General features: G+C 44.2%; 2 protein-coding genes across 4 annotated transcripts; one reads left to right on the forward strand and one right to left on the reverse strand.

Annotated features, from left to right (window-relative positions):
* The first annotated feature begins 12,632 nt into the window (after nucleotides 1-12,632).
* Nucleotides 12,633-20,236, forward strand: cebpz (CCAAT enhancer binding protein zeta). 2 transcript variants are annotated; one of them, XM_015948268.3, is made up of 17 exons: nucleotides 12,633-12,805; nucleotides 13,260-14,722; nucleotides 17,041-17,272; nucleotides 17,381-17,504; nucleotides 17,574-17,662; nucleotides 17,735-17,788; nucleotides 17,861-17,963; nucleotides 18,038-18,097; nucleotides 18,217-18,283; nucleotides 18,358-18,464; nucleotides 18,550-18,610; nucleotides 18,840-19,012; nucleotides 19,089-19,124; nucleotides 19,194-19,259; nucleotides 19,326-19,387; nucleotides 19,467-19,548; nucleotides 19,843-20,236. In XM_015948268.3, the coding sequence occupies exons 1-17, from the start codon at nucleotides 12,677-12,679 to the stop codon at nucleotides 19,986-19,988; spliced, it is 3,054 nt and encodes a 1,017-aa protein (XP_015803754.3). In that variant the 5' UTR covers nucleotides 12,633-12,676; the 3' UTR covers nucleotides 19,989-20,236. The 2 variants fall into 2 exon arrangements, with proteins under 2 accessions (XP_015803754.3, XP_070400766.1); XM_070544665.1 differs by lacking the exon at nucleotides 19,089-19,124.
* LOC107378197 (protein CEBPZOS) lies at nucleotides 19,749-23,553 on the reverse strand. 2 transcript variants are annotated; one of them, XM_070544669.1, is made up of 5 exons: nucleotides 23,326-23,553; nucleotides 21,389-21,482; nucleotides 20,717-20,863; nucleotides 20,598-20,642; nucleotides 19,749-20,082 (listed from the first exon to the last, which is right to left on the reverse strand). In XM_070544669.1, the coding sequence occupies exons 3-5, from the start codon at nucleotides 20,814-20,816 to the stop codon at nucleotides 20,000-20,002; spliced, it is 228 nt and encodes a 75-aa protein (XP_070400770.1). In that variant the 5' UTR covers nucleotides 20,817-20,863; nucleotides 21,389-21,482; nucleotides 23,326-23,553; the 3' UTR covers nucleotides 19,749-19,999. The 2 variants fall into 2 exon arrangements, with proteins under 2 accessions (XP_070400770.1, XP_015803757.1); XM_015948271.3 differs by lacking the exon at nucleotides 21,389-21,482 and having other exon boundaries at nucleotides 23,326-23,536.
* Between the last annotated feature and the right edge of the window lie 2,247 nt (nucleotides 23,554-25,800).

A 25,800-nucleotide genomic window follows, 5' to 3' on the forward strand; every position in this document is an offset into this window, starting at 1 on the left:
ACATTACTGCAAATCTACTCGGCTTTCACACATAAGTTTTGGAAAGACATCAGCAGTTTTGTCAATAAATTCTTGTTTGTTAACACCTAAATGTTTTCTTTTTAATTGTAATTTGTTAATAAAACACCATATTATCTTTGTTTTGTAAAGAATGTGAAACTGCATAAAACCGACATCGGACTGACAAAAAAAATAGAACAGTTCTTATAGGTGAAGCCATATCTGTTTGTATTCATGTGGAGTTCGTCTGTATATTTCCTTAGTTGTTATCTAAATACATTCTTTGACTCAATATTGCTTGGTGTCTTTCAATACAGTTCCTATATTTTATTTTGCCCCATTTCATCAACATCAAGAGCTTTTGAGGGTCAGCGTTTATCATTGCTTTTATTTTACATTTCCTTTAGAAATTCAAACATATTTTCTCCAAAATGTGTTGATTTTTGGACTACAGGACTACGACTGCAAATTTGTTCTGACCAATCAAAATCATAACGTGATAACGTAACGTTCATAAGCTTCATGTTCAGCCAATCAAGTACTTTGACGTCATCGGCAGTCGAAGGACCCTAAGCCGATCCTGCACCCGAGCAGATCCTGTACTGACACCGGTGTCTGCAGCTCCGCTGTCTCGGACAATCTAAACACTCTTCTCACTCAGCGCCGAGTTTACTCAGCTATTTGCTGATGTTCAAGTATATATGTCGATGGTTGAAGCCCAGAAACTGAGATTTTAACCGCTCAGTAACGTGTTCATGACTGAAAGAGAAAGTTTTACAACTAACGTCCAGACAGAGCTGATATAACTCCAGCGAGCAGCGACACGCTCAAACCAGTATGACTCCGTGGCTGCTGTAGTTTTTAGTTTTCCTCCCCGACACACAACAACGTGGTCAAGCTGCTCAGACATGTTCAGCAGCACAAACCTATGTGAGCACCTGTTGTCATCTAATGTTGTCATTATTATGATGAAGATGAACAAAACAACAGGAGTCTCCTCCTCAGCTCAGATCGACCCCATGATGCAGGTATCTGGCTGGAACAGGTGAGCATCACAGTAAACCAGTGGAACAAACTGAGCTTTAAATATGCTGGTTTTATGCTCTTTTTCTGCTCCAAAACATGAAAGTTAACAGGTGAGATGTTGCATTTTCATTTAGGATAAAACAATATTTTTATTTTGTTGTTGGCCTGTGAGAAAAGATTTGACCTGCAGTAAAACAGGAAGTGGAAAGGCTGCAGATAGATGAATAGAATAGAAAATCCCTTTATTGTTCCTCAGTGGGGAAAGCTAGACGTCACAGCAGCGATGACACTTATTACAGGAGAAAAAAAGAAGAAGAGCAAATAAGAAAAATGAATAAACAAGAAAACATAAATCCTGAATAGGTTTTAAAAATGCTGAATATACCACAAGTAATGAATACCACTGATGCCTTTTATTTAAAATGGACTCGTGTGTAATTTGGTTATTCCACACTCAGTGTTAATGCAAAAACAAGTTTGTTTCTAAATTCAAAGGTTCAAAATTGCATACATGTTGATAAAGGAAATGTGCAAATTTGCCGTCACTTTTTCAAAAAATATTAAGTTTGGCCCGTGACTCCGTCCCAGATTTTCTTTTCGGCCCCGTGTGAATTTGAGTTTGACACCCCTGCTATAGACACTAACTCTAACCCACAGACACTAACCCAACAGATATGAAGTCAATCCAACAATGATAAATGCTACAAGATTTATCACAAGTTCACATTTTGACATTTTTCAGGTTATTTTATGAACGACACTGAAACAGGACTACGTCCATCTTTTCTTCTGAAAACTCCTCAACATCTCTTCGCAGGAATAAAACCTCCAGCGATGGAGACGCTTTGCTGCTAAATGAAATAGCCAATCGTAGAAGAGCCCTTTTAGCCAATCAGATTCGAGGAAGGCAGGATTTTTCTTTGGACATCAAATGACGCTACCTGCATCCAGAGCGGATAAACTAGGTAACATTCTAGCCATTTGTTTTGTTTGGTATGTCAGTTTTGTTTACTTCTTTGAATGTTAGAGGGTTGAAAAACACCATAAAGCGCAAGGCACTTTTTTTATTTTGTAAAGAGCTTAAGGCCAACTTAATTTTGTTACAGGAAACACATTCAGGCATAGAGGAGGAAAAATTTTGGAGACAACAGTGGGGGGATAATATTTTATATAGCCATGGTACCAGCTATTCGGCAGGGGTTATGATACTATTTAACAAATTTACAGGGAAAGTAATTGATCATGGAGGAGACAAAGACGGTCACTGGTTAATAGCTGCTATGGAAATAAATGATCAAAAATTTATTATACTTTCTATTCATGGATATAATAACAAAACTAAAAACAGAGAGATGTTAGAAAACTTGGGCAGAATGATAACAGATTGGCAAAATGTTCATATGACAGATAAGGTGGTTGTGGGAGGAGAGTTTAATATCGCACCAAACTCTTGGTTAGATAGGTTTCCACCTAGAGGTCAGCAACCTGAAAACAATGATATCTTACAATATTTCTGTTCTATGTCTAATACTTTTGATTACTGGAGATTAAATAATCCTACATATTCAGAATACACATGGATCGATGCTTCTAATGGAAACCAACTGTCAAGAATAGATTATTGGCTAATCTCACACTCTATAGGTAACAATGTAAAGAAATGTGAGATTATTACTTCTCCGCTTACTGATCACTGTTTAATAAGCTTAACTTTAATAATAATAAAACAAACATGCTCTTCAGACAGTTTATGGAAACTAAATAATAGCCTTTTATCAAATGAAGGGTTTTGCAAACAAATAAAAGCCCTTTGTCAAAAAGTAAAAAGGATGGATATGTCAAATAAAGGAAAATGGGAATGGTTTAAATTTTAAACAAAGAGGTTAGCAATTGAAATGGGGAAAATTATGACAAAAGAGAGAAAATTAAAGCAGAAAGAACTGCTTAAAAGAATCGGCCTACTCTGTGATACAGTTTTTCTCAGTCGCTTTGGTGCATTTCTCAGAACACTATTAACATTTGCACAGCAGTTAGTGCATTTCTCAAAACAGTTAGTGCAAACTGCAAAACCTAGTGGATAGCCTGCAAAATCACGTCACATGCTCAAAATTGATAATCCATTCCTCAAAAGCAAGTATTCATGTCAATGAAACTGTCAGTGCCATCAAAATGAAAAGTCTTGACACCATCTCTATGAACAAGATAGTCAAATGGCTTTGTCATGTTTTCACTATGACAGTTTATAATTTCAGTGTTTTCCATTGCAAGAATATTTGGTGACACCAGAAAATGCTCAAGACAGCACTATGCCCTACTTGTACAGCCATTTGAAATGTGCAGTAAAGTTACTGTAGATGTTATGGGAGTTTTGGGAGTAACTGAGACACTGATTACGTACGTTTTACATTTTTACTGTATAGAAGTGTTTGTAATTCTACAGCATTTTGCAAAAGAAAAATATGCTACAGTCACTTGTTTACTGTAGAATACATGTAAACAAAAAATCACCCTTTTGGTAGAGCTGAGCACAAATGTGAACAATATACAGTACATGTAACAGTACATACAGTATTGCACAGTACTGTAACATACAGGTACAGTAAATCATTCTGGCACATCCAGACGTTCCTGTCTGTCTGGCCACATATTTTCATCTACATCACAATGGATGTTATCCCTCGCAATGCAGCGAGGAAAGTATCTCCTGGAGTGGAGAAGTATACAGAAGTATAGAAATGGTACACACTACTGTAGCTCCTGCTCAGTTCATATATGCTTGCCAATTGAGGATTCACCTCCTCTTGAGTGACAGATGAAATTCACCTGTGATCAATTGTTCAATTTAGGAGACATTTCCAGAAAGAAAGGTATAGAATTTGCTTGACAGATGACTGATATTTGACATTTGATAACTAGTTCAACAATTTTGTGTGTAATGACTCAAGCAATGAAAGTAAGACTATTAGTTTAACTGAGCGTGACTATTCAGCATCCATAAGTATAATTCATTTTGACTGACATGACATAAGCAAATGGAAATGTCAAAAAACAGCAGAGAAATGTATGAAAGCAACTGATACATGTCCAAAATCATTTGCAGTTTGTTCAGAGAAAGGAGAAATTGCTACTATGATGTGCACAAATGACTAAATGTTGTGGAGGTTGAACTAATAGTTATGAGAATTTTAATTCTGATCTGAGAAACGCACCAAAGCGACTGAGAAAAACTGTAAAATGAATAACACGGAGGATGAACTAACAGAGCTAAACTTGCTCCAAAAACAGCTTGGCGAAATTTATAAAGAAAAAGCGAATGGGGCCTTTGTAAGATCCAGGGCTAAGATGTTCAAGAATTGTTATTAAGTACATTTACAGTTTTTCTCAGTTGCTTTGGTGCATTTCTCACAACAGAATTAAACTTTGCACAACAGTTAGTTCAACCTCCACAACAAGTAGTCGTTTTGGCACAACCTAGTGGCGGTTTCATGTTCATTTCATCCAAAGGCAAATGCCTTTGGACATGAAGCAGTTGAGTAAGTACAAATGTCTAAAGAATGGTGGTCCCTTTTGACTTGCTATTCATCACTGTCTCCTTGCTTTTATCATGAATGTCACAATTATTTATACTTGTACCGGCTGAATAGTCATTGTCCTTACAACTAATAGTCTTCATTTCATTGCTTGTGTCGTTGCACTCAAAATTGTTGAACATCTTGTCAAACAATTTGTACACCCATTTTGAAAACCCTATTTTTAAGGAGTTTCCATGGAAATCTCCATAAATTACTGTTCTCAGATGAACCTTATCTCACACTAATGAAAATTGGTGTGTGTCCTGGTGACAATCGGACAGTGTATGTAATGGTTTGGGATAATGTTAGCTTCCATCACTCTGCTGTAGCCAGGCAGTGGTTTGCAGCACATGACAGGATGCTTATGGAGTTTCTTCCTCCTTACACTCCATTCCTAAATCCAATTGAGGAGTTTTTCTCTTCCTGGAGGTGGAACCAACAGTGGTTTGATCAAGGAATTATCTTTGTACATGATACTATGGATAAAGATGGTGAAATATTACAGCTACAGAATTTAAAATACAAATTCAATAACATTCAATGTTCTCTTAAGGAATATGAGAAAGTATGTAAGGCTATACCAGTGACTTTGATACAAATGATAAAAAACACAATTCTCTTCTCTAATGTTCAAATAAAACTTCCTTATTTTTTAATAGGAGAAATGAACATCACAGAAAGAAAATGTGAAAATAAATGTTTAAATGGAGCCTTTAAAAATATATCTACTGTATAATGATTATGATAGAAAGATTAAACTAAAAATACTAGGAAATCCAATAATTGAAGAAAAACAATTAAAATTTATAAAATGGCCTATAATGCCCAAAGTAAAAGAAATGCAATTTAAAATTCTTAACAACTACTATCCATCAGCAGAGACACTGAGGAAGAGATTTTGTTTTGAAGTTGACCCTTGTGAATTCTGTCAGGAAAGCCCTGAAGAAATAGAACACTTATTTTTCAGCTGTCGTATAAGTAAGAGGTTTTGGGAAGAAGTCCACTGTTGGTTTAAAAATAAAATAAGAGAACTTGATCATTTTACAAATGAAGATATTCTTATTTACAATTCAAAATTAAATGGGAATAATTCATTGTTAACCCTCTGCGGTCCATGGACGCGTATATGCGTCTTTTGAACAGGTCTGATTTGGGACGTTGTAGCAGCAAGAATCCGCCTCCCTTAGTTTCGGTTTCAATTCAGCTTTAACAAAGAGATTATAAACTACACCCCAGTTTTTAATTTGTGTTAATACTACAGTCATCTCACTGTGTGTCACAGCAACATCCCATAATGGAAAAACTACAAAAAGGATCATATTCTGTCTGCTTTTTGCTGGTAAAGTTAATGATTTCATGTTTCTTACTATTTTTAAATCTTTAATTTTTTGGGAAGTCAATCAGCAGCTTCTCCTTTCAGGGATTTTCAGCCCTGTGTTTTGTGAGGACTGGAAAGCCTCTGTTGTTCCGAGCCTTGAAACGCTGGTGTCCTCCTGTGTCGTGGTACCCTGTACGTTCACCCATCCTCATGGAACCAAACTCCAGACTCAGGCATCTGGTATCGAAATGAACAAAAGGAAGAAACCGTCCACCAAGAGGACCAGTCAAGGGTCTTGGACAGCTTTAAGGATTGAAAGATTTTGGGAGACCTGGGCCAAAACAACCCACGTCTCGCTTTACATCCATCATTTAATGGCTGTAAGGGATCATGACAACGGTCCGTTCTGTGTTCACATGAACATGCTCAGTATGTGGCCATCTTTCCATAACTTTATGAATCAGTACCAACATTTCTGCTTAATACATATTTGCTTGATGTTTTATTTATCCTTTTTTTGTTAGATGATCCTTCAGAACCTGACTTGAGTCACTCAAAGATGGCCTCTAAAGGAAAACCACACTTGATCACCTGTTCAGTTCGCCACACCTTCCCTTCACTCGTGTCAACAATCACTTGGAGCTGGAAACAAAGATGATGTCTTAGAAAGTCAGAAAGTCATTTGTTCTGGAAAATAGGAGACAACTTCTTGGTTGTTTCAGGCACCATTTTGTTTAGAAGAGTGGCGCTTATGAATGTTTTTGTTTTTTATTCCTTTTCAGTGCTCCAGAGCATTTGCCTCGTCTCTTTTCTGTTTTTAATTGACAGATTGGAATATATTTCATTAGGATTGGGAATCAATAGCCAGTTCTTATTGAGAACCAGTTCCCATTGTTTCAATTCCTAGGAATTGTTCGGCACTTCTGCACACGATTCCACTTATCAATTCCAGTTGGAGCGAATTACATCATCTCGCACATTTGCGCAGCTGCAGGAAACCTAGCAATAAAAACATGTCCTTGCCGTCACGCATAGATTTTTGGCTTGTCTCCAATGACCTTGTAGACAAGATGGAGGATGTAAGGATAGAACCAGCCATCTTAACAGACCATAAACTTATACTTATTAAAATTTACTTGAATGAGCGTTTATCTCAGAAGTATTTTCCCAGTTGCTGGAAATTTAACAATTCATTACTTCATGACTTGGAATTTAAGCTAGAAATTGGTATGGTCATTGAAAAATATTGGAAACGAGCTTGTAATTCCGGTAACTATGGACAAAATTGGGAACTAACAAAGTTTGAAATTCAGAAAATGGCTATAAAAAAGAGGAAGAGTTTAGCTGAGTTCCGTAAACAAGCCCTGTTATCCGGGATCTTGATGTTTAAACATAATCTTAGCCCACATAGGTATTTTATCTGGAACAACATAGATATCCTCTATAAAAAGAAATCCTTGTTTTATCAGACATGGTTTGACAGACGAATCCTGTTAGTAGGTCAGTTCCTGAATAAAAAGGATTTTCTAATGTCATATTCAGAATTTCTGCAGTTCTTCAATTTCGCTGTGATGCCAAAGGAATACGCAGTGGTATTTGATGCAATCCCTGCAGGGTCACTACAAATCCTAAACTGCGTGACATTTGAACATAATGCTGAAACTAATAGAATTTTTAATAGAGCTGTAGAGATTACAAGGGAAAGATGTGCTAATAAATATGTTAGAAACCAAAAATCTTGTTCGGTCCCACCTGCTGCAAAGTTTTTTTGGTGTTCAACCATGGGTTACCTAAATTGGAAAAAGGCTAATACTACAATACATAAATATTATATTGATAATAAAATTAAATAAGTTTCATTTAAAATCTTGCACCAAATGTACCCTGTTAAATATATACTTAAAAGATTCAAAATAAATATGGAAGAGTCGTGTACATTCTGCCAATCAAGTAGAGAAACAATATTTCATTTGTTTTATCACTGTTTATACACCAACAGATTTTGGTCTGAACTGGAACAATTTAGTGTCACAAAATTGAAAGTCAACACCTGTATAAGAATTTTTGATGTAATGTCATTATGTGATTTTCATAGTTTGTCCAAAAATGTAATGTATGTTATTCAACTGTTTGTCATCTTTGGAAAATTCCATATCCACAAATGCAAATAGTCTAATTCACATCTGTGCTTTAAAATATTTCTTGTGGGCTGAAAACTGTTTTACAAAACAATTCGACATGTGAAGAACACAAAGGCTATAAGAACATTTCAACTTCTGAAGGATCTGAGCATGTTATAATGAGTTTCATTTTATTCTTGCCCTCTTTTAACACATCGCAATATGCTTTAAGACCCTCTGGCCTGTTTGTAATCTTCCTTGTGCAGGTTGCACAAGTGTTTTCTGTACCTATTGTTATGTATTATTCTAATGAAGTTTATTAAAAAATAAAAAATAAGCAGGAAACATGGCGTCTAATCGGCACACACGTTCCAAAGTTTGGTTATACTTTACAAGAAAGCATGACAGCAGGGTATACTTTCAATGAATGCAAAGTGGATTTTTCATCAAGGGAAGGAAAAAGGATTTGGGCACAAAACACGCGATGACTTAAAGTTAATGACGTGTTTTGACCGCTATGGCCAATTGAATTTTAACGCAGCAACAGCAGCGACGTTCACACGTCCTCTCCTGTTAAGTAGTAAAGGGAACATGGGAAGTTGTATTTTGTAACTGCACTTTGTTTTCATTTTAGCCTTCTTGTCTTAATGAAGCTTTAAAAAATCTTAATCTTTTTGGTAAACATTTTAGTAAGTATAATATTATAAAGGAGACGGAAGAGGATTTGAAGGAGAAGATGAAACTGGAGCACTAGCTTTCCAAAAGCAGTTCATAAAAGTAAGATGGGAAATTGCTGTTCTTCTATTGCTGTGTCCTGATACTGCACTTGTGTTTGTTTTTGCCATTTAGAAGAAAATATTTTAACCTCCTTATCTTAATGAAGCTTTAAAAAAGTCTTTATCTTTCTTTTAAACCTTTTGGAATATGAATAATGTGGAGGAAAAAGAGGAAGATTTAAAGAAGAAGATCAATCTGGATTAATAAAGGTTAAAGACTTCCTTAGTAAAAAGACTTTAGCTAATTTCTTCCAAACACTTTTTTTTTTCAAAACTTTATTGAACAAGGTGATAAGTATACAAAAAAATTGCATACAAAACTGAACAAAGAAGACGAAACATATGCCAGGGGGTGCACTACAGAAATGTTACACACATCCAAATAAATTATAGGTGGTGCAAATAGTTATATTTTCTTTCCTTGAAAGAATGGGGATAGAGGGATAGACAGACCTTGTCATCCCCTATGTAGCCGGTGTATCAGAGAAACTCTGGAGGGTTTTCTCCAAACACAACATACCAGTGTACTTCAGACCCAGCAACACACTCAGACAGAAACTGGTTCACCCGAAAGACAAAACTCCTAAACACAAACTGAACAATGTGGTGTATGCTGTACAGTGCAGCGAGGAATGCCGAGACCTCTACATCGGAGAAACCAAACAGCCACTTCACAAGCACATGGCACAACATAGGAGAGCCACCTCCACGGGACAGGACTCAGCAGTTCATTTGCATCTAAAGGACAAAGGTCACTCTTTCGAGGATGCCAACGTTCACATTTTGGACAGAGAGGACAGATGGTTTGAAAGAGGAGTAAAGGAAGCCATTTATGTCCACTGTGAGCAACCATCTTTGAACAGAGGCGGTGGTTTACGACACCAACTGTCTGCCATCTATAATCCAGTTTTGAGATCCCTTCCTAGATGCCTCAACGCCCACGCATATCCTGGGCCATCTGACCTCAGGAATTCACATGATAGGGTGGGGCCAGGCTTCACAATGCGCTCACCCGAAACTCTGGCTGAATAGGACCCACACCCACCCTCACACCTTGGCTCATAGAAGATCATCAGGGGGTCTTTTGTTCCCTCTTCGGGGGGAAACTCCCACTGGGTTTAAATCTGGGACTCTCCACCATTTGACCTTAGAACTGAAGAAGCCTCTCGGATGAGAGGTGAAACGTCTTCAAGCAACTCAAAGAAGTCCAGACGCTTTTCTTTCAAGCTCATTAGACACACACACACACACACACACACACACACACACACACACACACACACACACACACACACACACACACACACACACACACACACACACACACACACACACACACACACACACTTTCTTGTCTAGCAGTCGTTGTGAGGACAGTCATTGACTTCCATTCATTTTGGTGAATGGATTGCTGATTCATGCTTCTCCGTCTGCGTCAGTGCGAAGACACGCAACGCCATTATCCGTCCTTGCGTGCCTGCCGGAGAGCTCCGCAAGGACGGACGGAGTCGAGCTCTGTTTTCTAAATATCCATCAGTCGAGACGGACAACGCAAGCTTGTGATTGGTCAGGACGCCGCTGTTGTTTACAGCGCTGCCATTGCGCCCTCAAAAACATAAAGAGAGTCGAGAATAACTAGCGGCAGACATGGAGAAGCTTGAAGAATACTTCGCGAAAAAACTAAAAACATGAACGTTTAATTCCCGTGACTGGAGGAGTGAAAAGATGCGCAGCAAGCGTTTTATTTGTGGACAGAAACAACCTATTTTTAGACAATCTGATAACTTGTCAAAACAGCAGTTTAGTAGTCCGTGAGAGGGAATGTGCTTGTGAACATAAAAACATGAGATCCTTTTGCTGTTGGTGGAAGTCTCACATATTCAATTGGTAAAAAGTATCATTATGTAGCTGAGAGAGAGAGGAAGGCCGCACGAGTAACGAGATGTGCGCAAAAAGGAGCCTCTTTGCGGGGAAAGGAGTGGCGCGAACGGAGTAACAACAAACAATTAGACAGATATTGACGGTAAACTTCATATTTTGGAGCGATCTGGACAGATATATTGTCTCTGCAGTTTAGTAGGCTTTTATTAGGCTTATATAAAGTGTAACTCCGAAATGACCACTCTGGCTCGGCTTCCTGACGACAGGCGCTTCTCTTGTTTATTAAACGCCGTGAAAACTACACACAGAAAAACAGTAGCTTCAAAACTTCATTCTTTGAAGATAAATATATGCTTTAGCAAGAAAAAGAAATACCTCGTGGCCGCGTGCCACTTCGGAGGTCCAAATTCAGTACAATCAGTCTTCCTGTTTCTAATTAACACACAAAATAAGTACAATACTACACATAGCAAATATTTACAATATTACACACAAACACAACAAGTTACCTGAGTAATTGGCAGCGCAGGTGCTGCGGATGGCTCAGACAACGCGGTTCTCGTGCTTCCTCATACACATACAACTCACATCTCACATCTCACATCACTTCTCGCGGTAACTCGGTGAGGAAGATACCACTTGTTCCAAAATAAAAGACACAGATTTACGATACAAACAAATATTATATATTCTAACTTCTGGAACCAAATTTGAGTAATTTTATGACACTTACATAAAGGATGATGAGAAGGATAAGTTCAGATAGTACGGCTGTTTTTTGAACTGGAAGCAGAGGAAGTGGACGGAGACTCACAGCCGGAGTCTGAGGCAAATAGCGAGGATGTTGATGACGATGTGGCAGATCCATCCTTCCTCATAGAAGAGTTGGGTCATGATGAGGTAGAGGATGAAAGCAGAGATCCAGCTCCTCGGAGATCCAACAAGAGGAGTGGGCGGTGCCGCGCAGCTGTCAGATCTCGGCGTGAGACAGAGCCACTCCCCACTCCAAAATACATGTACATTATTGCCAAATTAATAAAATAAGTATAAATTAAGACAGTCCAGGTTGTCCTGAAAAAAAAAAGATACCCCATAAGGCAATATTTATTGTTTTTATTAGAAAACACAAAATAAAAACCAAAATGAGTCAAAAACGGTGATTTTCACACTGGACCCCAGAGGGCTAATAATTTCTTTTTAAAATTTGTTATTTGCTATATTTAGTCATATTTTTTATAAATGTACAGTCTAGATTACCATTCTAAATTATAAAAAAAAAACATTCGTCATAAATGTTTGTTGGTTTCACAGTAAAATAAACAACTTTTTTCCAATTTGGATTTTATGTTTTTGAGCTATTTAAGGTCTAATATGCAACCCCTTTATGTCCAAATATAAAAAAATTAGTATACATTCATAAAGTCCAGGTTGTGCTGAAATGATTGATACCACATAAGGCAGTGCTTATGGTTTTTATTTTGGAAATACAATGAAAACCTCTAAATTAGTCAAAAACGGCAAATTGCACCCTGGACCCCAGATGGTTAATTAACATTATTATTATTATGGGTAAATACCACATCCACAAAAGCAAATGGAAAAAAACAACTGCCAAACATGAACTGTTTCACAAATGAATTCCGTATGTTCTTATCCACTTTGACTTGTATAAAAAATTCCAATGCAACTGCAAAAGTCATTTGTCATGCTGCAGAAAAACGTTTAATCTTGTAACAATGTTTTTACTTTGTGATATAAGTGCCTCTTTTTTAAGTTTCTTATTTGTTTTTCTTTTATTGTTACTAAGGATGCCTTGTATGTTTCCATTATGTGTTGTTGTCTCACGAGAAATTGTAATAAGCATTTAATGATAATAAAAAATAAATAAAAAATAGACGCTACCTGCCTGCAGGGGGCGCATGTCCTCAGAGTGTCAATCTCATTTGACTTCCGGGTCACGGACCCTCCTCACGTCGAAGCAGCATGGCAGCCAGAAACCAGCGACGCCGAAAGTCCGGCCCGGTTCGGGCTGAAGGAGAGGATTTACAGGAGGAGTGGGGTTCAGATGAAGAGTTGAACCAGGAGGAAGTGTTCCGACTCGGAGGAACTCGGGTTAGTCCGTTCGGTCGAGCCGTGAATGCTGATCTAGTCAGACCTGAACCAGGTCCTCCCATGGTACCGTTCCAGGGTTACGATGTAGCTCATCCACATCTCTTTAAAAAAATGTTTTGTTGTAAAGCGCCTTGGGGGGTTCTATAACGGCTATATAAATACAGAATATTTACCATACAAAGTGTTAAACCAGGTCAGTGTCTCTGTTTTGGTCCAGGTCAGTGTCTCTGTTTTGGTCCAGGTGTGACCAGGTGTTGGTCCAGGTAAACCTGAAGAGTCTTTTTAAACGTTTTTGTATTTTAGACAGAAAATGTGTTGATCAGCTGATTTTAACCCTTACATAAACCGCAGCTTCCGATTACTGGACAAGCTGCTGTACAAACGCTGTCCCAGGAATAAAGCTACGTGTTGACCTCATGACCTCTGAGTGCCTTTGAATGTCATTTGTCTACAGGCGGACATCGTCCTCATCGCTGGCATCAACGACTCCCGCGAACTGGTGGATGGAGGGATGAAGGGTGCCATCGACGACCTGGAGGAGGGCGAGCTGGAGAGCTTCATCACCAAACTGGGCATCCGCGCCTACGCCGGGGAGCAAAGTATCCCAGATGAGCCGTCAGAAAACATGGCTGCAGGAAAGGTTGAAGGTCAGAATGTGTCCACAGAGGAGCAAGCATCCAGTGGTCTAAGACAAGAGGTGAAACAGAAGAAGGACAGAGACGTTCCTGCTGTGACTGGGAAAAAGTCCAGACAGAACATCAGTGTGTACGAGTTCCAGCCTCGGCAGGTTCTGCTCATTAAGCCAGGCGGGAAGTGGTTCCACATGGAATACGCCGCGGAGGAAACATCGGCGCCACAGGACCCGGTTCTGGTGTCCCGGTACAAGTCCCTCGCCCAGCAGCTGTTTGAGGCCGAGGTGGCGCTTTACAGGTCCAAGAAGAACCTGCAGAAAGGAGCCAACTCGGCCTGGATGAAGTCCGTGGTCTCTGCCGGTGTGCTGGCGGACAGGATGGCTGCCATGACGGTTCTGATCCAGGACGCTCCAGTACACATGCTGGAGCATGTGGAGACCCTTGTGTCCATGATGAAGAGAAAGGGTGGCCGGCGAATGGGCCTGATGGCTCTGGACACCCTGAGAGAGTTGCTGCTCACCAACCTGCTGCCGGAAAACAGGAAGCTCCGCCCATTTATCCAGCATCCCTTTGACAACCTGGAGGAGAAGGCCAGTGGCAACCGGGACGCCCGGGACCGCCGCCTCATCCTCTGGTACTTCGAGCACCTGCTGAAGCTCCACGTGGCTGAGTTCGTGTCGGCGTTGGACGGTATGACTCACGACACGGTGGTGGCCACCAAGACGAAGGCGCTGGGCGTAGCCTACGAGCTGCTCAGCAGGCAACCCGAACAGGAGAGGGTGCTGCTCGCTCAGGTGGTCAACAAGCTGGGAGATCCCGACTACAAGATGGCCACCAAAGCGTCGCACATGCTGGAGACACTGTTGCACCGGCACCCCAACATGAAGACGGTGGTGTGCTGCGAAGTAGAGCGCCTCATGTTCAGACCCAACATCGGCACCAAGGCCCAGTACTACGCCATCTGCTTCCTGAGCCAAGTGGTTCTGAGCCACGACGAGGCCGCGCTCGCCGCCAAGCTCATCGCCATCTACTTCTCCTTCTTCCGCTCCTGCGTCAAGAAAAAGGACGTGGAGTCGAAGATGCTGAGCGCGCTGTTGTCAGGTGTGAACCGGGCCTATCCATACGCCGGCGCTGGGGATGAGAAGGTCAAGGAGCAGCTGGACACCTTGTTCCGAGTGGTCCACCTGGCCAAGTTCAACACGGCGGTGCAGGCGCTCATGTTGCTGTTCCAGGTTCTGGACTCTCAGCAAAGCGTATCGGACCGGTTCTACGTGGCCTTGTACAGGTAGCTCACCTGTTTGGGTTCTGAGTTGGGTGGGACGGCGTAGAAAAGGAACGTCGATAAAATAAAACTCAAAATGATCGACACCAACAGTTCTGGATAAGTATAGAAGCCTGTTACAGACTCGGTTCTGATAGGTTCTCCGTTACCAGACTTGGTTCTGATTATCTGTTACAGACTCGGTTCTGATTATCTGTTACAGACTCGGTTCTGATTATCTGTTACAGACTCGGTTCTGATTATCTGTTACAGACTCGGTTCTGATAGGATCTCCGTTACCAGACTTGGTTCTGATTATCTGTTACAGACTCGGTTCTGATTATCTGTTACAGACTCGGTTCTGATTATCTGTTACAGACTTGGTTCTGATTATCTGTTACAGACTCGGTTCTGATTATCTGTTACAGACTTGGTTCTGATTATCTGTTACAGACTCGGTTCTGATTATCTGTTACAGACTTGGTTCTGATTATCTGTTACAGACTCGGTTCTGATTATCTGTTACAGACTCGGTTCTGATTATCTGTTACAGACTTGGTTCTGATTATCTGTTACAGACTCGGTTCTGATTATCTGTTACAGACTTGGTTCTGATAGGATCTCCGTTACCAGACTTGGTTCTGATTATCTGTTACAGACTCGGTTCTGATTATCTGTTACAGACTTGGTTCTGATTATCTGTTACAGACTCGGTTCTGATTATCTGTTACAGACTTGGTTCTGATTATCTGTTACAGACTCGGTTCTGATTATCTGTTACAGACTTGGTTCTGATAGGATCTCCGTTACCAGACTTGGTTCTGATTATCTGTTACAGACTCGGTTCTGATTATCTGTTACAGACTCAGTTCTGATTATCTGTTACAGACTTGGTTCTGATAGGATCTCCGTTACCAGACTTGGTTCTGATTATCTGTTACAGACTCGGTTCTGATTATCTGTTACAGACTTGGTTCTGATTATCTGTTACAGACTCGGTTCTGATTATCTGTTACAGACTCGGTTCTGATTATCTGTTACAGACTCGGTTCTGATAGGATCTCCGTTACCAGACTTGGTTCTGATAGGTTCTCCGTTACAGACTCGGTTCTGATTATCTGTTACAGACTCGGTTCTGATAGGTTCTCCGTTACAGACTCGGTTCTGATTATCTGTTACAGACTCGGTTCTGATAGGATCTCCGTTACCAGACTTGGTTCTGATAGGTTCTCCGTTACAGACTCGGTTCTGATTATCTGTTACAGACTCGGTTCTGATAGGATCTCCGTTACCAGACTTGGTTCTGATAGGTTCTCTGTTACAGACTCGGTTCTGATAGATTATCTGTTACAGACTCGGTTCTGATAGATTATCTGTTACAGACTCGGTTCTGATAGATTATCTGTTACAGACTTGGTTCTGATAGGTTCTCTGTTACAGACTCGGTTCTGATAGATTATCTGTTACAGACTCGGTTCTGATAGATTATCTGTTACAGACTCGGTTCCGATAGATTATCTGTTACAGACTCGGTTCTGATAGATTATCTGTTACAGACTCGGTTCTGATAGGTTCTCCGTGGTTTGATCACATGGTAAAAACCATGAGGTCACCATGCTGGTGAACTACTCTCACCTGTAAGGTGAGGTCACATGATGTCCATTCAGGTTCTGAGGGGAGGGCTTGGTGACGGCGTGTGCCTGGCTCGTGATTGGTTGGCAGTAATGGCGCTTACACATTAGGGTCAGTTTGGTCTCATGGGGCAGTGTTCACGTGTAGTTCTGAAGGACTTCTCAGGAATGTGGAAATCCCGAGCTCGTGGGCGGCGTTTAAGTCCTCACACACACACACACACACACACTCTCGCTGCTCGCTCCTCATTGAGCAGCTGTGGCGAGAGCAGGTGGTGCACAGGACTCACTGCGCGGCAGCTCCGTGCTACAGGGATGTTTGCTCCTCAGCATCCAGGATGAAAACGAATCCCCGCTGGCCAACTACTCACCAGTCCGTGCTGTCCCGGTAGATGCTAGGACACGGCGATAACCATAAATGTCCCGATGTGTTCACTGGCATTAAAGCGTCTAAACCCGGCTAAACGACTCCAAACGTAGGACAGAGTTTAAAAACAGGATGTCATTTCAGAACCTTTATTTTGAAAAGTTCAGTGGAACAAAGCAAAAAGAGATGAAGAGAATCAAAGTGGTTAACAAAATAAAAGCCTTCAACAACACAAAGATTCACACAACCTCCCACGGGAGCAGAACAATCCTGTTAATAATTCCGTTCTCCGTTTCGGGACCTTCACGGATCCAAACACCTTAAAAAGACCACATTGTTTGCAGGAAGCTGCTGGATCCGGGCCTGTCAACGTCCTCGAGCCAGAACATGTTCCTCAACCTGCTCTTCAAGTCCATGAAGGTGGACGTTCTGCCCAGACGGGTCAAAGCCTTCAGCAAGCGCCTGCTGCAGGTCAGCGCCCAGCAGAGCCCCGCCTTCGCCTGCGGAGCGCTCTTCCTGTTGTCAGAACTCATCAGGGCCAAACCGGGCCTCAGGGATCTTCTGCAGGAAGGAGGGGTGAGAAACCAGAACCTGAGTGCTCGGGTCCAGGACCTGCGCCGGTCAGCTGGACACGCTAATGTTCATAAATGCTGAGATGGTTCTGATTCTGCTGGGTTCTGACAGGAAGGAGAGGATGAGGAGGAGGAGTTTAAAGACCTGAAGGAGGAAGAGGAGGAGGAGAACGAGGAGGAGGGAGGAGCCAGGATCAAACCCGCGGCATCATGGGTACACCACCAGAACATGGAAGGTGTGGGGTGGTTCTGATCATTCTGGCTCGGTACTAGTTCCAGTTCTGATGTTCTGACCCGTGTTTCAGGAGGAAGGACTTCTCAGAACTACGATCCGCTTCACAGAAACCCGCTGTTCTGCGGCGCCGACCACTCCTCCTTTTGGGAGCTGCACCAGGTAAGAACCAGTCCAGAACTGGATCAGGATCCGACCAGAACCAGGGGCTGACCAGAACCTGTTTCTCCACAGTTCTCTCTTCACTTCCACCCATCGGTGGCGCTGTTTGCCAGAACTATCCTTCAGGTAACAGAGCCGGGCCTGAGCAGATCCTCCTGATGGTTCTGTTGGACCTGAGACAGTTACGTGTTTCCACAGGCAGAACCGATCCAGTACACCGGAGACCCGCTGCAGGACTTCACCCTCATCCGGTTCCTGGACCGCTTCGTCTTCAGGAACCCCAAACAGCAGAAGGGGAAACGTAAGGAAGTTCTGGAGGTTCTGGGACCAGGCCCGGCTCACCCACCTGACGGTTCCGCTCTTTTGTTCTTTCAGAAAACTCCGACTCTGCTGTTCTCCGACCCAAACTCAGGTTCTTGCCCGGTTCTGTACCAGGTGAGTTCTAAAACAAGGTCTTGTTTCTGATGCTGATTCTCTTCTCATGTGTCTACCTGTCCCCGCCCACCTGTCCCCTTGTCTCCGCCCACCTGTCCCCGCCCACCTGTCCCCACCAGTGAACTGTGCTGACTTCCTGTCCAAAGAGGAGAGTCAGGTTCCCGTGGACCAGGTCTTCTTCCACCGGTAGGTTCTGGACCTCATGCCGGGCCCCTGGTTCTGGTTCTGGTGAGTCTGAGTCTGTTTCTCTTTCTCTGCAGCTTCTTCAAAAAGCGTCAGCAGGACAAACAGAACCAGCGTCCAGAGAGAGGGGGGGACGACGAGAGCGTGGAGGACGTGGACGACGAGGAGTTTGAGAACCTTCTGGGTACGTTCTGGTGGAGGCGGTCTGGAAAGCCCATTAGAAAGCAGACGTGGGTTCTGACAGGACTCTCTGGTTCTGACCCAAACAGATTCCTTGGAGGGAGACTCGTACTTCACTGATGTGGAAAAGGAGGACTTGGACTTTGCAGCGTGAGTTCCCCAGAACCAGAACCGGGTCCAAACCCGGCTCAGTGCAGCCTTTGAAGCCCTCAGACCCAGATGATTAACAGCCAGCAGGTCCACGGGGTGGTCCGGTCCGGTCTGGTAGCTTCCAGCTCAGGCAGGGCGTGGGTTAGAGTCCCCAGGGCCGAAACCACCAGGTGGTTCCTGAAGGGTTCTGGTTCGTCTTCATCACTCTTCACTACTCTTCCTCTCTCAGGAATGTGAAAAGCAAAAGAACCCAGAAGAACCCGGACTCGGATTCGGACCTGAGCGACCTGGATGATGAGGAGGTGTCTCTGGGCAGCATGGACGAGGAAGACTTTGGAGATGTCCTGGAGGAGGAGGAAGGAGGGACTTTCATGGATCCCAGTGGAGATGAAGAGGATGAAGGTAAGAAAATGAAGGACTTTAGGTTCTGACCCGATTCACATTAGTGGGTTTCCTCAGGTTCTGCTTCCTGTTTCAGCTCCAGAGCTGGAGGAGGAGGAGGAGGAGGAGGAGGGTTCGTACCAACTCATCTTCATCACTTAGTCAATCTCAAACGTTCCAAGTTTTCCTTTTTCCGTTTCAGATGAAGATCTGGATCCACCGGTCAGGAAGAGGAGGCCCAACGATCTAAGCTTCTGTCCAGCTTCAGGTCTGGAACATCTCAGCTTTGTGGTTCTGTTGGGCTTCAGCTAACTTCATCAGGTTCTGCTTTCAGGTTCTGCAACAAGAACCAAGAAACCAAAACAAGAAGCTTCCATGTTTGCTTCCGCTGAGGAGGTAAGTGTGGAGTTGGTTCTGATTCTGTTGGACTCAAAGTTCTGCTCTTCACACCAGAACTAATAATGATTCTTTCTAGTTTGGCTCGCTGCTGGACGAGAACACGGACGCCAAGTTTGACCACATGGGTCTGAATGCCATGGCAACCAAGGACAGGGCAGGTAGGGCACAACCTTTGACCTTTTGACCGTCAGCAGCATGATTATTGACACCCCCCCGCCACCTGACCTTTGACCCTTTGGCAGCCTGACCTTTGACACACACAGCTCTGACATTTGACCCAGTGGCCTTTGGCAGTAGGACCTTTGACCCACACACACCTCTGACCTTTGACCCGTGGACATTGACTGCAAATAGTGAAAAACGTTTAGATTTTTATTTTTTGCACCAGAACATCACAGATGCATGATGGGAACAGGAAGCAGGTGCGACCGGTTCTGTTCTGTGTCCTGCAGGCCTGAAGCAGCTGAAGTGGGAGTCTCAGAGGGACGACTGGATCCACAACCGCGACGCCACGACGCTCCGCCGGAAAAAGAGCAGGGGGAAGCGGCACGGCCAGGGCCAAACAGGAAACAGGAAGTTCCGACACAAGAAGAAGTAACCAGTTCCGACTCAGTCCTGTCTGTCCGACCAGGCCCGCTGGTCCCGTTCTCTCATCCCGTAGACGCCGGCCCACTCGTTGGACTGGTAGAAGGCTGGGAGGAGAACCAGAACATCAGCTGATTAATACATGAGAACATTGTGATCCGAGGTTCTTTCTGTAAATGTAAGACTGTACTCCCCCCCCCCCCCACACACACACGCGCGCGTTCCTGTTTTGCTAAATAAAGTTACATAAGAGCTTGTAAACACCTCTGGGCGTTAACTCTTCATTCTGATGGAACGACGGCCAGCGTGGGGGAGAGAGCAGCGTTGGAACGTCTGCCAGCCGACGCCGCTGCTGTTGGGCCGACCAATCACAGACGTGTGATGGATAATTAAAAAGTTGGGCTCTACTCCCGTTTGCCCTTGCGTGCCAGTCGGACAGCCGTGGCATCGATGGATAACGGCACTCCACACCTCTGCAGTAAGCTAGGCTTAAGGACGACCCTGTGGTTCACTCAGAGCCTCCAGCACCAGCAGGAGCTGCTGTGCATGGAGGTGTTTTTCTGGACCACTAGGTCCACCCTGTAGCTGGTTAAAGTACCAACCATCACTAAGGCCTCCTTACCTTCCAGGATGGAGGGGAACTTCCTGTTCATGGTGTTTCTGAAATCTGAGGGAAGACCAACAGAAGGTTTCAGCAGCAGTTCAGACAGCTGGTCTGAATCCAGAGCTGTGATCCAATACCTTGGCTCTGATTCATCTTATGAAAGAGAGTGTATGCCCCAAAGACACCCAGCAGCTCCAGAACCATCACGCCCCGCAGGATCTGCCTGGCCGGAGGCATTTGGGAAGGAAGACTTTTCTTCTGACCAACAGTCCAGATTTCACCATCTGCAAACAAACCAGAAGATATTTCTCAAACAGGAAGCAGGTGAAAGTAAATGTTCAGCAGAGGAGGACGGCTTGTTCAGTGGTGCTCAACAATCTGCACAAGTAAACATCTCCAGAACCCAGTAGACTGCCAGAGACAGAATCACGGTAACGAATGGAAAAAACATTTACTGGTAATTGTTTTTTGTGTCTTCCACTTCCCTGCTCTGAGCCAATCAGGCTTCAGGATTCCTGGCACAATTCTTTTAAATCAAAACCATAAAACCTGTCTGCCACCAGGGGGCGCTGGGAGCCATAAACATCTGTTTGACTTCCTTAAGATGTCTAAAGCTCCGCCTTCCTCGCCTCTGATTGGCTATTTGATTTAGCAGCAAACCCTCCCACCAACAACTTTTCACTAATCACCATTCTACACAGTTTTCATGTTTCTTTTAATAAAGATAAAATGTGAATTTATACTGAATCGTGTTGCGTTTATCGGACTCTTGGCTCTCGGGCACGGAGCTTATTACAGCAGGGCCGTACCTGGTATGAAGCTGTACAGCAGCGGCCCCAGACTGGACCTCTCTGTCAGAAGCAGCTGGAGACTGAGATGTGCTCCAACTCAAACAGCCCTAACCTGTAAGATAAGTGATTCAATGCAACAAGATTCATTACAAGCTCACGTTTGACGCTTTTCAGGTTCTTCTAGAAAAACAGAAAATAGTTTGTTGTAAAAAAACATTTTTTGTCCTTGCGTGCCGGTCGGACAGCCGTGGCATCGATGGATAACGGCGCTCCACACCTCTGCAGTGAGCTAGGCTCAAAGACGACCCTGTGGTTCACTCAGAGCTTGCAGCTCCTGTGCATGGAGGTGTTTTTCTGGACCGTAATCGGAAGGTTGCAGGTTCGAGCCCCGCTCAGTCTGTCGCTGTCGTTGTGTCCTTGGGTAAGACACTTAACCCACGTTGCCTGCTGGTGGTGGTAGGAGGGCCCGGTGGCGCCAGTGCTCGGCAGCCTCGCCTCTGTCAGTGCGCCCCAGGGCAGCTGTGGCTACATCGTAGCTCATCACCACCAGGGTGTGAATGGGTGAATGACTGATTGTGTTGTAAAGCGCCTTGAGGGGTTCCAGGACTCTAGAAGGCGCTATATCAAATACTTACCATTTACCACTGGGTCCACCCCGTAGCTGGTTTAAGTAAACAAATGGTAATATTATAGCGATGACTTCACAGTTTCTTCAAGAAACTCCTCAAGATCTGTCTGTAAACCTAAAACCTGCAGCGAAGGAGGACGGGTTCCTCTTGCATCAAACAGCCGATCGGTGGTGAGAAAGGCGGGGCCTTCCTTAGACATCCTATGATTCCAAATGCGACCGGCGTGAGCCACACGCTGGTCCTCCCGGGCCACCGTCCAGCATGTTTTATGTGTTTCTCTTCTCCAACACACCTGAGTGTGGGGCTTCATTTATCCAAACGTTCCTATATTCCTTCCTACAAATGAAATGTAGGATGTGTGTACTCCTGATTTATGAAACGTGCGATGGCTTCTCGTACGCACGTTCCTCCGTAACCGTCTGATGATAAATCCCACCTACCAGCATGGAGCTGACCACCACCGACCGGAAGAGTACAAGCAAACAGGCTGCTTTGGTTTCTGAGATTTTACAACTCTTTTTGTAGGTCATTCAAAGGTCACCATCCCCAGACAGACCAAACCATCCAGAACAGTCTCCTTTCTTACTGCTTCGTTTGTGCTGATTGGTGCAGGTAAGATTGTTGTTTGCACCAATCAGCACAAACGTACAGAGAGGTTCCTGTAACGGGTTCTCGTTTACATCTAAGGAGTCCTTCTGGTTGGAGTTAGTTTCACTTGGAGATGTTGTCTGAGAGAGCAGCCTCAGCCTCTTCTGAGCTGTCAGTCAGGCTGGTTGCCTTGGGAACGCGGCAGGGAGCAGAGGAGGTTCTGGGGGTTCTCTTGTTGTAAAATAAAGTATGAACTGGAATCGGATTCATGAGGTTTGTCTGTTGCTCTTCAAAAGTTCCCAAATCCCAGCACAGCAGAAGGATTTGTTCCTCAGGAGACGCTCTGTTGAATCTTCAATAACACACATTAGTCATGATATCATGTCAGGTTCCCGTCGGTCACGTGTCTTTTACTGGTTTTAGCACCAATAATGCGCACTGCCGCTTTCCCACCGACATAACTACATACTGGGTAAATGTCATTAGTGGATGACTGAGACCTTCAGTACTGCTGTTACCCCGGTCTACCACTAGATGCTGTGCATGGTCACAGCTGTTCTTATATTTAGGAACATGTTCACACACAAGTACAAGTAGGTAAATGCCACACAATGCCTAAACTCCTGCCTACGCACACATCTGTGCGTAAGTACGGTGCATAAATGAGGGTCCTGGTCTAGAACCTGGAGCACCAGGACCACCACTAAAGGAGGGGATGGAGATGTTTTACGGTATTACCTTCATCAGGTGGTCACTGGTGCTGAGTAGAACTGTGACCCGAGGAGGAGGTGCTGCAGCGCTCTGGGGCCCAGTACCCCCCCACACCGCACCTTACGGTCTTCTGTCAAGTGCACTTGGAGGAAGTGCGCAAAGACTTCGAGTGCGTGGTGGTACGCAAGTGTGCAAATAATTGCCGAATTGTGTCAGGGTCAGGGAGCGTTGCGTGATCGATCGCAATGCATGCCGGGATGCTGGTCGACAGACATATACGTAGACGCCCCATAGACTGGCGCTGCCGTAGTGGCCGACCGCCATCTTAGATGGGTCTCATTCGTTTCTACTGAGGAAGGTGCTTACCCAACTAAAAATCACATTTTATCAAGCTCTTTTACAGAATCACACACAAGGTATGGCGTGATAAATAAAATATAAATAAATGAACAAAACAAATAAGAATATATAAAATCCCATCAGGCAGCCCAGAAAGGTCACTAGTAGTCTCACGTGATCTGTTCTCAATAGAACACTGATTGTTGTAACCATAGGCTGCACAAAAATAGGCATTGTTGCTCACTTCACTGACTTTAGACCTTGAGGAGACCCATCCAATATGGTGATGCTGTTACGCAACAATGCCCAATGGGGCATCTACTATTCCTGTTTGTGCTGGTCACTGTGCTACCTTTAAAAAACCTTTATTAACAACTTTCAAACAAAGAACCAAACAATTTCCATCCATTTTCATCCGCTCATCCGGAGTCGGGTCGCGGGGGCAGTAGCCTAAGTCGAGAGGCCCAGACTTCCCTCTCCCCAGCCACTTACTTGGGCCAGCTCCTCCGGAGGATTCCCAAGGCGTTTCCTGGTCAGGTGAGAGACATAGTCCCTCCAGCGTGTCCTGGGTCTTCCTTTAGGCCTCCTCACAGTTGGACGTGCCCAGAAAGCCTCACCAGGGAGCCATCCAGGAGGCATCCTGACCAGATGCCCGAGCCACCTCAACTGGCTTCTCTCAATGTGGAGGAGCAGCGAATCTACTCTGAGCCTCTCCCGGATGACTGAGCTTCTCACCCTATCTCTAAGGGAGAGCCCAGCCACTCTATGGAGAAAACTCATTTCAGCCGCTTGTGAACAAGACCCCGAGATACTTAAACTCCTCCACTTGGGGTAGGACCTCATCCCTGACCGGGAAAAGGCATTCTACCCTTTTCCGACACAGGACCATGGTCTCAGATTTAGAAGAGCTGATTCTAATCCCAGCTGCTTCACACTCAGCAACTAAAAAACCGCATTACTCCTCCTGAATCCGAGGTTCGACAATCTGACGGACCCTCTTCTCAACAACCCCTGAATAGACCTTACCAGGAAGGCTCAGAAGTGTGATCCCCCTGTACAACACACCCTGTGGTCCTGCTTTCTAAATAGGGAACCACCACCCCAGTCTGCCAGTCCAATGGAACTGCCCCTGATGTCCACGTGATACTACAAAGCTGCATCAACCTACACAACCCCACAACATCCAGAGCTTTATGGAACTCTGGACTGATCTCATCCACCCCCACTGAGGAGCTTTTTGGCCACCTCAGTGACCTCAGCACCAGAGACTGGAGAGTCCAACTCAAAGTCCCCATACCCTGCTTCCTCACTGGAAGACATGCCGGTGGGATTGTGAAGGTTTTTGAAGTATTCTGCCCACCAATCCACAACGTCCTGAGTAGAGGTCAGCAGCACACCATCCCCACTGTAAACAGTGTTGGTAATGCACTGCTTTCCCCTCCTGAGACGCCAGATTGTTGACCAGAACCTCTTAGAAGCCATACGGAAGTCTTGCTCCATGGTCTCACCGAACTCCTCCCACACCCGGGTTTTTGCCTCCAAGACCACCCGAGCCACATTCTGCTTGGACTGCTGGTATCCATCAGCTGCCTGTGGAGTCCCACAGGCCAAAAAGACCTGATAGGACTTTTCTTCAGCATCCCTAACCGTCGGTGTCCACCAGCAGGTTCGGGGGTTGCCGCCACGACAGGCATCGACAATCCTGTGGCCGCAGCTCCGGTCAGCCGCCTCAACAACAGAAGCACGCAACAGGCCCAATTCGGTCCCAGTGTTCCCCGCCTCCCTTGGGACGTGTTCGAAGTTCTGTCGGAGGTGGGAATTGAAGCTCCTTCTGACAGGAAACTCCACCAGATGTTCCCAGCAGACCCCAACAATACTTTTGGGCCTGCCTAGTCTGACCGACTTCCTGCACCACCATCAAAGTCAACTGACCACCAGGTAGTGGTCAGTTGATGGCTCCGCCCCTCTCTCCACCCGAGTGTCCAAGACATGCATCCGCAGATTAGATGAGACAACAACAAAGTCGATCGTCGAGCTGCAGCCTAAGGCATCCTGGTGCCAAGAGCACATAGGGACACCTTCATGTCTGAACATGGTGTTGGTCATGGACAGTCCATGACGAGGACAGAAGTCCAGTAACAAAACACCGCTCTGACTCAGATC

Source organism: Nothobranchius furzeri, chromosome 2, assembly GCF_043380555.1.
Source record: "Nothobranchius furzeri strain GRZ-AD chromosome 2, NfurGRZ-RIMD1, whole genome shotgun sequence".
Classification (NCBI taxonomy): Eukaryota; Metazoa; Chordata; class Actinopteri; order Cyprinodontiformes; family Nothobranchiidae; genus Nothobranchius; species Nothobranchius furzeri.

What these genes read in the sequence shown, in the direction of transcription:
- cebpz (XM_015948268.3), top strand. Translation starts at nt 12,677, where the DNA reads ATGGCAGCCAGAAACCAGCGACGCCGAAAGTCCGGCCCGGTTCGGGCT. An exon ending in AAGCTTCTGTCCAGCTTCAG is followed by an intron (nt 19,260 to 19,325) that starts GTCTGGAACATC and finishes TTCTGCTTTCAG; the next exon opens with GTTCTGCAACAAGAACCAAG. An exon ending in GGCAACCAAGGACAGGGCAG is followed by an intron (nt 19,549 to 19,842) that starts GTAGGGCACAAC and finishes TGTGTCCTGCAG; the next exon opens with GCCTGAAGCAGCTGAAGTGG.
- LOC107378197 (XM_070544669.1), bottom strand. Translation starts at nt 20,816, where the DNA reads ATGCCTCCGGCCAGGCAGATCCTGCGGGGCGTGATGGTTCTGGAGCTG. An exon ending in TAAGATGAATCAGAGCCAAG is followed by an intron (nt 20,643 to 20,716) that starts GTATTGGATCAC and finishes GTCTTCCCTCAG; the next exon opens with ATTTCAGAAACACCATGAAC. An exon ending in GTTCCCCTCCATCCTGGAAG is followed by an intron (nt 20,083 to 20,597) that starts GTAAGGAGGCCT and finishes TTCTCCTCCCAG; the next exon opens with CCTTCTACCAGTCCAACGAG.